At 50.2% G+C, this 13949-nt stretch overlaps 1 protein-coding gene and 1 long non-coding RNA gene across 2 annotated transcripts; one reads left to right on the top strand and one right to left on the bottom strand.

Annotated features, from left to right (window-relative positions):
- Positions 1-1020: 1020 nt before the first annotated feature.
- Positions 1021-2987, top strand: LOC127603340 (uncharacterized). Its single transcript, XR_007963024.1, has 2 exons — positions 1021-2484; positions 2719-2987. It is a non-coding gene; the product is annotated as an uncharacterized LOC127603340 (long non-coding RNA).
- A 1405-nt stretch (positions 2988-4392) lies between these two features.
- On the bottom strand, positions 4393-12471 carry LOC127604937 (myosin-binding protein C, fast-type-like). The gene is made up of 27 exons (XM_052072364.1): positions 12467-12471; positions 12225-12313; positions 11987-12135; positions 11777-11894; positions 11630-11678; positions 11271-11330; positions 11003-11163; positions 10754-10886; positions 9899-10023; positions 9714-9819; positions 9327-9496; positions 9082-9247; positions 8894-9000; positions 8776-8805; positions 8509-8651; positions 7781-7940; positions 7470-7574; positions 7217-7405; positions 7004-7138; positions 6598-6765; positions 6291-6379; positions 6015-6210; positions 5808-5947; positions 5569-5728; positions 5321-5457; positions 4971-5157; positions 4393-4514 (listed from the first exon to the last, which is right to left on the bottom strand). The coding sequence occupies exons 1-27, from the start codon at positions 12469-12471 to the stop codon at positions 4489-4491; spliced, it is 3303 nt and encodes a 1100-aa protein (XP_051928324.1). The 3' UTR covers positions 4393-4488.
- Positions 12472-13949: the final 1478 nt, after the last annotated feature.

Below are 13949 nucleotides of genomic sequence, written 5' to 3'. Positions count from 1 at the left end.
CTGTTACATGCTGCTTGTTTGTGTGTGTGTGTGTGTGTGTGTGTGGGGGGGGGGGGTTGGTCACATCTGGTGATTGCTTCAAGACCAATCAGTATGTCCATTATTTACAGCAGTGGTGAGCAGTCAGGCACAGCAAATGCGGTATCGGGAATACAACTCGGAAGCTAAAAGCAGAGGCTAACGTTAGCAGTTAGGGATGCTTCTTGAAGAGATTTTGGGAAAATTCTCTTTCTGAGCTCATGGGAATGGGCCCAAAGCCGGAAACGGAGTGGGACGAATGAGATGTCGGCCATTTTCCGCTTCGGCCTCCCGAGGCCGCGCGACATTGGAGATCGTATCATATGAAACAAGATGTCAGCTAGCCGTCTTCGCACTCGATCATTCCGTTGCACCCCCGAAAGCTGCTTTGATACTAAAACATACTTAGATATGTGCCAAGTCGGGGAAAACACTGGCGGGCTTTGTAAATCTCAGGCCAAACCCACAGCAGATGACATGGTGCATGGTAATGAGTCCTTCTGGCCTTGAGAGTGCGCGCATCGACGCCTCGCGGGAATCGGCGTCCTCCCCACGTCCACCCCTGACGATTCGGCTTGGAAAAAGTGCGGCCTCCTCATTTCCAACCCAAATGATTTGGCAAAGAAAACTGCTAAAGGGGGACCTTTTAAGAGGATTGAAGGCATATGGAGCTTTTGGCGTCTTATCTGGTATCATGTTCCTGATGCGATGCGACGTGACGGCGGTGCTGATGATAGCGTACTCGAGAGCCACGTGAGCGTTATTATGTTTGCGCATTGTACGTGACAAAGGATTACTGTGAGCCCCAACTGCAGCGGCGTATCTCTCGCAGACACGACAGCTTTGTGTGTAACCCTCTTTGCCAGTGCGTCGCAACGCCGTGGCAAAAATAGTTGGCTTACTTAACGGCTAACATGCTGAATCGTGTTTATTTTTAAATATATATTTGGTTTTGTTTTAAACTAAAGTAATAGATGCAATTGATTTTTATTTTATTTTGCGTCGCGATGACTCGTCACTGACTCAACACGGTCCAAATGGTCCAAGATGGCGGTATTCTACTTCTACCAGCCGTCTGAGGCTGTCTTTGACTCCCCATGGAGTTGCCATGTGCAAATGGTCAGAAAGAGGACCATGTGACGTGGCCCGTTATATATGACGCTCCAGGTGGTGAGCCGTGGCCATCGATCGCCTATTGAATGATGTCCTGGGGATCTTCCCGGGGGTGGGGGGGGGGGCGGTAAGTGTTTGCCAACTCTTCAGGCAGCTCACCGAGGTACACGAGTTCGCAATTAAAGCCTTACCGCCTATGGCAGTGGCAATCGACGTCGCATATGTGACCGTAGGTCCGTGAATAGTCTGGAGAACAAGCCGAAGGCCCGGTAGTGACCCAAGCCAGTTAATGAGCGCGACTCGCCGGTGCCCGGGCCGCGTAATGAGCCGCAACGAGGAAGGAAACGCTGGCCGCGGGCTTCGCGTGCAATCCACTTGGCGACATGCGTGTCGCGTCCGTGTGCCCGCCAGGCCGCACGCTAACTCCCGAGGAGCCGATTTCTTCTTCCTTCCTCTCTGAGCCGCTCATAGTCATCTCTCTCCTGTCACCTCCCTAAATCTTACGCCGTTACCACCCAAAATAACATCTCTGCTTCGCACCTGTCACCGCCGATTTGTCTCCCGGCCCTCCGTCAACTCGTGCGCTCGTGTTGTCTTTTCATTTGACAAAGTGTAAGGCAGAGAAGGAATAAAAGAAGCCTTCTCAGCACCACAGAAACGGCAAATCTTATCAGAGGCATTTGAAAAAAGTGACAGAACGTGAGACAGAGAGCCGTCAAGGCTAGCCAAGGCTGATGTCGCAGGAGATCACGAAGAGGCACATCTTCCCTCCTCTTGTCATGGCGGCAAGAGAACAATCCGCTTGCTTTGCTCTGCATTTATTTGCGGAATAAATAAGAAAGTGAATAATGTGCATTCATGCAAATGCGGCCCTGCTAGCACTTGTCTTTCTCTCTCTCTCCCAGTTTATTTTCTATAAAAGCACAGAGACAAAACCGGGCGCTCTCTTTGGACCGTAGCACCAATTTATTAGCAACATATGCGCCGCAAGACTCATTATTAAAGTTTAATTTGAATCTTGTCTAATATATGAATGCAGCAAATAAAAGCATACTATATATACAGTGTGTGTGTGTGTATCACACACTGTATATGAATATGTAACCATGTCAACCATACTTTGAATCTTTTCATTAATGTTGCCCTCTGCCCTCGTGAAATTAATGTAGCACTGTCACTGTTAGCATAGCGGCAGGTAAGGTCCCGCGGGAACACGTCGCGCGAGTGAGATTCAGACCCGGAAGTGAAGGGTGGACGAAATGCCCGCGAAAGGTGACGGCCTAGTAGCCATGCATGCTACATTCTCCAACTCGAAATACCTCCAATCGTCCTTGTCATCCGGGCGATATTCAGGTACTGTAATCAGTAAACTATTTTGCCATGAAGCTGATTGATTGTTTTGACTGACGATTAATTAATTGGGTGATATTTTTCGAGTAGAATATCGTGGTTTGGGAGTTTGAGCGCTGCCGCGTGGTGGGTCGTGCGACAGCCATGTAGCGAAGTGTTCTCGTCTGAAACAGATGGAAATACTCTGTGTTCATCTAACTGTGAAATGTCATTCGGTGTTTTATGTGTTCTTTACAGGGGAGATTGGTTGTTGTGCAGAAGCCTGTCTCGTGTGCATCCAACACGCCTGAAAGTGTTCAGTAAGTGTGTCCGCCTCTCACCAGAATGGACCATAATGTTCAGTCGCGTTGCACTTTTAAGTCACAAGGAGTGTTGGGGCTTGGGGATGAAAAGTCATTTCTGTTTCCCTATTATGCAAGCTACTACTTTTGTCGCATACTTTTCTTTGATCTGTTTTGATCTGACATATCTTTGTCCAGTCGGGAATAAAGCCCACATAAAACTTATTTTGTGTTCAGTCAAGTCTTTTACACACACACAAATAGAGAGACACGGTTTCCCAAACATTTGCCACCTTGAATTAACCTTGGCAACCTCCCATTTCAACACTGTCCCCAGGGGCCGTGAGAAAATCTTTATAAGCTCATCTCATAAGACCAAAAAAAAAAAACAATACCATGTTTATGGCACAGAGAAATACTGTGCAAGTGCAGTAATAATCTTGTAACTTTTTCAGTGTTGTAGGAGATTGTGGAGGATTGTCTGGAAGCCCAAATTGTCCAAGATGTTGACCACTGATGAATGAGGAATGCTTGACGGCACCGTTTCTTCTCTACTTCTCAGTGCCAAAATGAGTAGCACCAGACATGATGTCCTGTCTGATTTCAGCTTCCCCCCACTGGCGGATATGTTCAGCGATGCTAATTAATGATAGGATTGTATGAGAGTCACAATTACAACGAAAAGCTTTTAATTAAACGGAGTCCCATGCGCCGCCTATGAAGGAACCTGACCACCTTCCTGTGTTGAATATTTAACACCCTCTGCTGGAAGCACAATAGTTAGTTACAGGAAGGTTAAACTTGCAACTATTTCAAATTGCTCTGCCCTCCACCCAACCGCCCCCACCCCCAAAGTTAATTAAAGTGTTTAAGCGTTTAATCAAGCTTTTTTTCCATGCAGCACTAGCTGTTGCGAGATGGATTCCAGGCCAGGTTTAATGCTCTCCTTCACACATGCAAAATGAGCATCTGTTATCTTCCGAGCAGCTCTGAAAATAGCCGGATTGCTCGAAACAAAGAATCGCAGCCGTTTATGATCCTCCAACCCACACGGGCGCTTCCCCTCTTTCTCTGCCGGTCGTGTCGTTTAACGTGATTACTAGCGGAACCGCCGATGCTAATGGGCTTGTGCGGAGGAACCCACAACATGGCCCTCCCACGGTGGACCACCAAAGACGTCGTACCCTGAAGGTGAGGGTGGAGGGGGGAAGGGGAGCAGGATTAGAGCTCGTGCACGCTTTTTGCGCTTTTGCTCCACAGGTGTGAGCAGCGTTTTTGCAGTGGCAGGAGGCCTCCTTGCGGTGGCGCTGTGCCCAGGCCAAGAGCAAAATATCCAATAATGTCCTCATTTTTTTTTCTTTTGTAGGAACAAGCTGAAACCAATGCATCAATCGCACTGAAGAGATTTATCATTGTCCACGTCAGAGGTTCGTACTTCCGCAGCACTTTCATGATGATTGAGTGGACACCAAAGGGGCTTTATCGCGACACTGACAGCGTTCTAGTTTTTTTCAGAATAGAAACCTCTACTTTACTGTACGGCTGAGAATCATTCTCGATGGAGAAAAAGAAAGAATAATCGAAATAACTAGAAGCGGAAAAAATGTTTGCAAATGAAGGACAACCAAAATCCAGCACACACAAATCACGCTGATTTATTTGCTTGTTTTCTTCATGGCAAACTCTGACATTCGCCGTCCGGACTTGGCGCCGCGCGCTTCGGTTCCTAAACCTGGTTTGGATCCACGGCAACTGTCGGGAAGCAGAACAGTTGATTGGCATTTATCCCAAAGTGAAATCCGGGAACTTGATCAGGTCATTAGAAAGCACCGGAGGAGAGTGGACTGTTCAGCCCTGTTTGTAGCGTGCGAGCTTCTTCAAATGTCCTCACATATGCCATCAAAGGCCCAAAGTGTCTCGGTGGCCGCCCCTTTTGTGTCTCCCGCACTTGCAGCAACGTTAGCCATAGCGTTGGCCGCGAACGAGATGACGCGAGCCGCTATCGCTATGCTCGGAATTTATGACGGGGATGGAACCTCAGCTGGCATGTAACCGGCCGGATTAAACCCCACTTTAGGGCTTCACTTCAGCGTGTTTGAGTTTAGCACCCGCATACCATCCGCGCGCTCAACGTCAGCACGTTTTGGTGTTTTGTTGCGCCATCTCTAATAGCATCAAGAATGAGGACGGTGGGTTTCGGCGGCCAACCTCGAATGTTCAGCTTGCACGCCACCTCATCTCGGCCCAGCTCGTTGATGGCCACGCAGGTGTATTTGCCTCCGTCGACGGTGCTCGGCTTGCGAATGTTGAGGGTCACCACGCCTTGGTTGTTCTGCATCAGGTACTTGGGGTCGTCGCCGATGATCATCTTGTTCTTCATCCACACGATCTTGGGCTGAGGAGCGAAACAAATGGGACGAAAGGTCTCGGAACAGACGGGGCGGCCGCCGCCCTTTTCTACGAAAGGTCACCCTCCCGACGGGGGGGGGGGGGCTTCGCTTTGCAAGTGAGGAATGGCGGCGATGCCGAGGTGAGACTCCGAAACCGTGCGTCCGTACCTTCGGGAAGCCTCTGACGGCACAGCTGATGGCAGTGCTGTACCCGGCCACCGCAGTTCTGTCCACGAGAGGCTGAGTGAACTTGGGGACGCAGGCCATGTCCTTCTCCTGGTAGGGGGCTTGCTTCAGCTGCAGACCTTTTGAGGGCAAGAGCGGCAACGCGGGGGGGCAGGTCAGACGGGATGCAAATGTGATCGTATCCTTTTATTGGGCGGCAGAGGCGACAAATCTTTGCGTGTACTTGGCACCTGTCTTGGCGATGGCGGCCGTGTTCTTGCTGTTGCGAGGCTCCTCGCTCAGGCCGCACATATTCTCGCTGTAGATGCGGAACATGTACTCGTTGCCCATGACGAGGTCGGACACGGTGCAGTGCGTCCGTTTGTTGTGTTCATAAACGGTGAACCATTCCTGAAGAAAGGCAACATTTCCCTCACATTGGTGATGCCACGGTCCGCTTCGGTCGCCTCCTCCTCCGTCTTTGCCTCACCTTCGTCTTCATGTCCGCCTTCTGGATGGTGTATCCGCTGATCTCGCAGTTGCCGTCGTCGGTGGGCGGAGCCCACTCCAGCGCGGCGTTGAAGCCCCACACATCGGTCACCCTCACGTTTAGAGGCGGCGCGGGCTTTTCTGATTGGGTTTCACGGCAACGGTCACGCCATCGGCGCTTGTACGGACGCGGACCGAGCGGACTTACCCACAACTCTGAGTTGGAAACTCCTCCTGTCCTCCATGTTCTCAATCTTTAGAACCAGCTCGTACGTTCCAGAGTGCTCTCGTTCCGCCGAGCGGATGAAGAAGATGCTGTCCACGTCGGTGGTACGGACATTGATCACTTTTGGGTCAACGGGTACTCCGTCCTTGAACCAGCTTGCCACAGGACGGGGTTTACCCTAGCGGACAAGAAGTGAGGATGTTGGATGTCGTAATTTATAATCGGAGAGGTTGTTTTTGCTTCCCCCCCCCCCCAGACCTGGAACGGGATGGTCAGGTTGATCTTTTCTCCCACTTTCCTGATGTACTTTGTCCTAAGGTGCCGAGGGAGGCGGATCTTAGGATGCTCTAATGAAGGTAAAGCCATTGAAAAGTTCTTGGATTATCGAGTAAGCACCACAACATTACACTGCAAATTGAAATGCTTCCGAGCAGCTCGATCCGAAGAAAACAGACTTTTCTTTGGACTCATCATCGTCTTTAGCCATCCGACCCTTGCGGGCTACTAGTAAGTGTGCCGTGTTGTTCACAAGTACACGTCTTGAAGGGACCAAATGATGACTCACCCATGACCTCACGGATGGTGACGGGCTGCGACATGACGGCGGGAGGACTGCGCCCGGCGATGTTCACGGCCACCACCCTGAAGTTGATCTTCTCCCCCACGGGGAGGCCACGCACCACAAAGGTCTGCCTTTCACACAGGTCTGTGTTGGCTGTCACCCAGTCAGTATCTGGAAAGGGGGTTTGGGGGGGGGGATAACAAAGCAACTCAATTTGAATCGTAATCTCTTTCTTTTGAAATCATCAGTCGAGGTTTTCGGGTGGAATTTGCGGACGACGTCAAAGGCGCCATCACCTTCGACGTGAGCTGAGTTTAGAGCGTCATAGTGGTGCGGAGCCTAGATCGAAGCCCACAGCCCCAATTTTTTTTTTTTTTTTTTGCGAGTCGTGCATAATATTAGAGAGCACCTCCGTCTTTGCAGTATTCAATGACGTAGCCATCCAGGCCCCCGGCTCCGATTCTCTCCGGGGCCAGCCACTTCAGGGTGCACGTGCTGTCCGTCACATCGTTCACCGTCAGGCGCATCGGCGCGCCCGTCGGAGCTGAGCGTCACAGAAAGAGAGAGCCATTGAGTGGCCGAGGAATGGGGGCAGAGGGGGGTGGGGGGGGGCGACGCCTACCGATAGGCATGAAGGGCTTGGAGGTGAGACTCGGCGGGGACAGGCCGATGCTGTTAACGGCAAACACGCGCATCTCGTACACGACGCCTTCGATCATCCTCTTGGCCTCGTACGTGGTCGATTCGTACACGTCGAAGTTGAGCTTTGTCCATCTGGATGAACCTTTCTTCTTTCTCTCCATCAGATAGCCTGGCGGATTCACAGCGTGAAGAGACGAGACGCAGCGTGCCTGCGCGTGCTTCGCGTCCTTTACCCTTGATTTGTGCGCCGCCGTCGAATTTGGGAGGCTCCCAGGTGATGGTGGCGCAGTCCTCTCCCACGGACGTGCACTTGACGTGCTCGGGAGCATCGGGCACATCTGCAATTCAAGGGCCGACAAGGTTTGCTACTCCACACTGCCGTTTTGACGTTGGGAAAAAAGTGTGTGGGATTTTTGGTGATGTGCAGAGATTGTGTCAATCTTTCGATTGAACGGGGTTGAGAAATGTGCCTCAAAAGTTGTTTTGATAGTAAGTGGGGTGAATGCTTTTCGCCACCCCGGCAGCCAATATGGCTTTGACGTACCGACCACCTTCACATTCAGCACGGCCTTGTCTTCTCCGGCGGGGTTGGTCACGACAATGGTGTAGTTGCCCTCATCTTCCCGCTCCGCACCCTCGATGATGAAGCAGCTCAAGTCCTTCCTGCTCTCCACCCTCACGCGCCCCGACGTCTCTGTGATTGGCTAACGCACAGCAAATCGCTGATGTTGATTCCATTGACTTGTGAGTACGAGGGCACAGTCGCCTTTGTTTTCATCGAGCGGACCGCGGGCTCGACATTAACGTCCCGCATGCACGGGCATCCGGTCGAACGGCCTTCGCGATATGCGGCGGCCACAGACGTTGAGCGCTGTTGTCGTGCTGCGAGTCTCGGGGGGCCAAGGGTGAAAATGCCATTCGTAAGGCGAGAAGCCCAGCTCATGTTTGTCCTGATGCTATTTCCATCTTGTTTTTGACTATCGGGGGGGGGCGTTAATGTGCTGCAGCACTATTAGCTAGCATTGATACCTTGTGTTCGCCACCGTAGATAGGTTGTTGTGGAACGTTACTTAGATCTCCTGCTTCTTGGCTTAATGCTAGTGCGCTAACATGCTGTAGCGCTTCAGTCCAGAGCGATGCGGGGGAAAATGATTACTGGCGGAGCTCCTTATTTTTTCAATCTCATCACTCGGGTAAACGACAGCGTCGGTGGAACACAAGCATTATTTTCTTCCAGCAGTTTTTGTAGCGGATGAGCCGTGACATCCTCACCTGGCCTCCTTTGGACCAGACCACTCTGGGTGCCGGTTCTCCAGTGATGGGCACGTCCAGTCTCAGCTTGTTGCCAGCCACCAAAATGATGGTGTTTCGGGACACCATGTTTCCGGTGGTGTCCAGGTGGATCTTCGGAGGATCTTAAAAGGTTTGTTTGGAGAAGGCAAATCTTTTTTTTTTCACCTCCATAATTAGGATCTACGCATAAGAGTCATCAAAAGCTTTTTCCTCTGATTTGAGGTGAGGTCACAAAAGTGTATTTACCCTGTCTGGGCACATAGTCGATCTTGATTTCTGTATAGGGGGAGAAAAAAAGGTTTAATGCTGCTTGCTGCTGATGAACGCACCCACTTCACCCCAGTAATGTTTCCGTTTCCCTCACCCAGGAAGTTGAGCTTGGCCGAAAGCGACAGAGCGTAACCGTCAGGAACGAAAGTGTAGTCCCCGGCATCCCCCGGCTTCACATCGTTAATGATCAGACGGTGGAACCTGGAAGGAGTGGCAGAGACGCTCTGATGAAAGGACGATTCGTTAAGGTTTGCCCCCCCCCCCCATTTCTATCCTCTCTACCTTCCTTCGTGCGTCATTTTGATGCGTTCGCTGGGAATCACTTCCACTCCGTCCTTGTACCACTTGCCGGTGACCTTGTCATCAGACACCTCACACTTGAACAAAGCCTGCTCGCTTGCCTTCACTGTTAGATCAGCAATGTCCTGCAACACCTGCAGTTGTTTTTCTGGACGCAGCGGAAAAGGTTGATCCTCCACGTGTGAGTCCCTTTGACAGAAATCAAGTGAAAATGTTCCCAGCGGTACCTTCCACCTCCAGCTCTCCCTTGGTATGGCCCCCATTTGTCCAAGCGTGGTACATTCCGATGTCGTCCAGCGTCGCCTCCTGGATAATGAGCGTGTGCTTCTTCCCATCTTTCTTGATGCGATATTTTGTGGAGGCGTTGTCTTTTACAATTTCCTGATCCTCATAGAACCTGGAAGGACATAACGCGCAGATGTAATGGTATTATTTCAATCAGTCGCATTTGGGGTAAATATTTAAGAATGTCGCACGCATTTAGCAGCTATTTGTCAAAGAATTAATATGAGCGGCTTACGGTCTTTTACACGTCATCACGCGGTTTTGCCGCATCAAATTGCTTCAATTCCATTCGAATTATCAAAGTTGACTGAGACGGGAGTCATACTGACCACATTACATGGCCGCCCTCCTCGGACACCTCCACCTCAAACTCCACTCTTTCCCCTACCACCACGTGGTAGTCATCCATAAGCTTGGTGATGGTCACGGGAGGCTCTGGAGGTGGACGAGACAGTGGGGGGGGGGGAGCTTTACAATCTGACCGCGGGGCGTCGTCGAGGCAAGTCTGACGTACCTTTAACAAAAACCTCCGTGAAACACTTGTCTTCGCCCACCACACACTCGTACGCGGCGTCGTCAGCCAGGGTGGTCTTGTTGATGGTGAGCGTTCTGATGTTCCCGTTTGTCTCCATCAAATACCTTGAAAATAGCACGCGAGAAGCCGCTCAGTGTGTTATACGCAATGCGAGCGAGCAACAGAGTAAATAAATAAACGTCGCTCTACTTTAGCTGATTTTTCAATTGTCCGTTTCTGATTTACTTGACGGAACGCGGTTCTTGTAGCAAGATAGCGAACATCCTCATCCAAAATAATTGTTGGCTGTCTATGAAAATGAACTGTGGTGAAAGTGTCGTGTTTTGTGGCAGGTAGCGCATGCGTGGGAGCCCACGGTATGAATGACGCTCTACTATTAGAAAACAGTTGTCATACGCGCTTAATTTACGGCCATAAATCAAACGGTAGAATTTTATTGGGAGCCTACTGATCGTCCACGGCGGTGACTCGAACATTTCTTGTCGCTTGCGTTTCTTCACGCATTCAAGGCTCAAGGTTGAATTACGGGCCTTATTTTAACAGCATTAACCTACATTATGTGTTGGCAGTTTGACTTATCGAGCCCTCTCGGAGGCTTCTTACGACGGCCTGAAAATAAAATGTGCGGATGGCAGCAACGGTCCAAAGTTTGACTTTGCGGTGGCGATAATTTTAGCCGCGCATTTTTCACTCGCCGCCTATCATCCCAGCTCAGTGGCTAATTTACAACCTAATTTTGCCATCCGTCTCTTTGAGTATATTTCCCGCTGGAAGTTTACCAGGCGCCGTCTTTTAAAAAATAAAATAAAATTAAAAAAAAAAAAAGCTCTTTACTTGGCAGAGGGTTTGATCTCTTGGCCATTCTTCAACCATTTGACCTGGGCGTTGGGATCCATCACCTCACACTTGAGAACAATTCTCTTGCCTTTGTCCACCGTGTAGCACGATTCCAGCTTTGTCAGGAAAGCTAGGAATGGAGGGGCGGGGGGGTCAATTGTCTTGCTTCTCCTCCAGCTGTCCTTGGTTTGATTTCACTCATTTCGGACGCTCTTCTATTGCCTTTTCAGCCTCCACCTGACTCACCCTCGCTGTGCTTGGGCTCCACCTTCATCTTTTTCAGACGCCTCAGCATGCCCCTCAGGTCGGTAATGCCGTACTTGAAAGCGATTTTCTCATATTCGCTCGGGTGGGCGTTCTTCAGCAATTCCCATACGTCCACCTCCTCCTCCACCTTCTCCGGTCTCCTGTCAGTCGGGGGAGCGGGGGGAACCCCCGCCAAAAAGGCATTTGAATGAAACAATTATACAGAGTGTGAGGATATGTTTGCTCGTGCAAGCAAAGATGTTCTCACTTCTTGGCAGCTTTGAGAAGAGCGCTGAAATCCAGGTCACCCTCGTCCTCGCCGGCATCGCTGTGTGAAAGGAAAACGAGCTCTCGGTCAGCAGGAGACTCGATTGAGGCGCCTATTTTCGCACTCGGCTCAAACTCGACTTGAACTTGGTATTCATGAGACTGGGCTGTTGCTAACTTGGGGCTTACTCCAGACTTGAAGGTTAAGATTTGAGCCTTCTGACTTGAACAAACATGACTCGCTCTAAGCTCCGGCAAAAGGCACAAAGCTCAAGCACATGCCCGTGGCACGTTGCTTGGAGTTCTAGGCCATCACTTATCGGCCTTTGAGAGAGAGAAACGCGTATGAAATGCACTTACGTTCTCTTGAAGGCAGACAAAATGTCCACATGCTCGTCTTGCTGGGCGGCTGAAATGAGAGAAGTCGCCGAGATGGCGCATGAGAGCCGGATCGAAGCAAAACCTCCGCACACGCGGAATGCGCGGGCAGTCTCGGCTTTCGCTCACCCTCCACGGAGATCCCGAAGCTGGAGCTGTCACATTTGTCCTTGGACGTCACCTCGCACCTGTATGCGCCGGCGTCTCCCGGGATCACTTTGTGGATCATCATCTCGTAAGTGTAGATCTTTTCAGATGAAGATGATGGCAAGGCTCGATCGGCACGCTTTGGTGCACATACAACCAAACCCACTCCCCGTCTCGAGTTTTTTTACACACCTTTGTATTCCTGTCGTAGGTTTCTTTGAACTGCATGTGTGCGCCAGACTTGCTGCTCAAGTCCAGCCACTTTCCCTTCATCCATTTCATGGTGGGTTTCTTTACCAGGGCGCTCGAGTCGACCTTAGCGATGAGGATCAAATCCTTGCCTGTCGTCGACAAACAGCAGTCGGGAGTGTCAGGATGTGAGCGCGCGCACAACCGCAGTGGCTTCTACGCATCCGTTTCCAGGCCTAACCTGCGACAGTGGTCACATGATCTGGCGGCTTCTCCAAGAAGAGCCCGGTGAGCTCCGTCACCTCTGAAACAAAACCAAAAAGTCCAGGTCTTTGATTTTGAGGTGATCACTGACCTTGGCCGCACTGTGTGCAAAAATCTATCTTAAAATGAGAGAAACAATTTGCAGCGGTCTCGGCGCTAAGAGCAAGCGGTCGTCGCGCTAACAAATGCAAACGTGCGCAAGCAAAGTGACTTGGTCACTGCATTCTGCCTGTTATTGCCGGCAAAGGAAATCTCTAATAGCATCTCTAATAGGAACACTCCTCACTCATGTTTTACAGGAAAAAAAATAAAAATAACTGTCCCTCACCCGATTTGGCTCTCGAATTAGCTGATTAGTTTTTTTTTCCTAGCGAACACTGCAAAGCAAATGCAATGCAACGTGCAATGCGATAAACACAAGTCAAGAGGCTTCAACAGCTGAACAAATAGAGTTCAAAGAGGAACACACACACACACACACACAAGAAATGACTAGAACGTCTCGCCAAGTATCACACGAGCCTTAGCACCATTTGTGTCGTCGACCTTCTGTGCGCTCCTACCACACGATGGCTCTTATTATGGATTTGAAGTCTGACAGATTCACCGAATAGAAGGGATAAGTCGCCGACGAGCCGGCAAATAAACAAGACTGGCGGCAGTCAATTAACGCGGTCAGAGAGCCACCGACCGGAGCCGGCGCGTGGCCCGACGCGGCCTAAGTGCAAAAGTGAAAAGGCACGAGCGATAATCGAGTGACGAGGTGATAATGAAAGGCGCGCACAAAAGGTCAGAAGGTAAATGGTGGCGTGCGGCTGACTTACCCTGCACCTCCATTGTCGCTGCAGGAGGAGAAACACAGGCGGCGGCACGTGATTAGAATGCCGTTTTTATGCTTCCTAATATTGCGCAAATAGCCCAAGAAAGCTCTGCTAATCATTTTCAAGTATCCACTGAAACCACGCTACTTGAATTAGGGACCAAATCACCCAAGTCCGTCATTTCCTCTCACCCAATGGGATTTGCAATTGCCTATAAATGCCACAAGATGGCGCCATAGCAAATTTTCTCTTGCATCAGGCTATGGCCTGATGAAATAAAGCTCTTCACCTCAAGATGAGACCGAGCCAGAATTTTTACATCAGACATGGCTTTGGGTTGAACACACACACACACGCACACACGCACACACAAAAGCTAACAGGTCAGCAAACAAATTTGCAAATGCCAAATGTCCAATATTCGGTGGCTCACTGTTTACACTACATTTATAGTTGTTGTTTTTTGACTGTTGAAATGTCAACTATTGGAATTGCTTATGCTAACGCAGATCTGGTGGCGTTTTGCTGCGTTCGAGCCAGAAGACCTCATCCGAGCCTAGATGGGATTCGTCGCTTTCGCAAGGTGAGACATGTTCATCTCTTGTCTTGAATGACACGACGCTCGAGTGAACTCCGACATTGTAACCGCTCGTAAACCCAGCGGACATTCGAGAAAATGTGCACCTTTTTTATTGCTTTAACCTGTGACACCGAAACTATATGACGGCTCGTCGTGAGCTGCAGTGCCGTGACTTGGGGATTTGGGCGCTATTCATGAAAGGTATCAGAGTCCATTTCACCACGTTGGACGCGACTGACTGTCGAAGCTGAAGTAAGCTGCAAATGGAAACCTATGAAATAGCAAACTTCCCTCCCGGGGT

Source organism: Hippocampus zosterae, chromosome 7 (assembly GCF_025434085.1).
Source record: "Hippocampus zosterae strain Florida chromosome 7, ASM2543408v3, whole genome shotgun sequence".
In the NCBI taxonomy this organism is placed as follows: Eukaryota; Metazoa; Chordata; class Actinopteri; order Syngnathiformes; family Syngnathidae; genus Hippocampus; species Hippocampus zosterae.
Note: the sequence above shows the minus strand (reverse complement) of the source record. Positions and strands in the feature narration are given on the sequence as shown.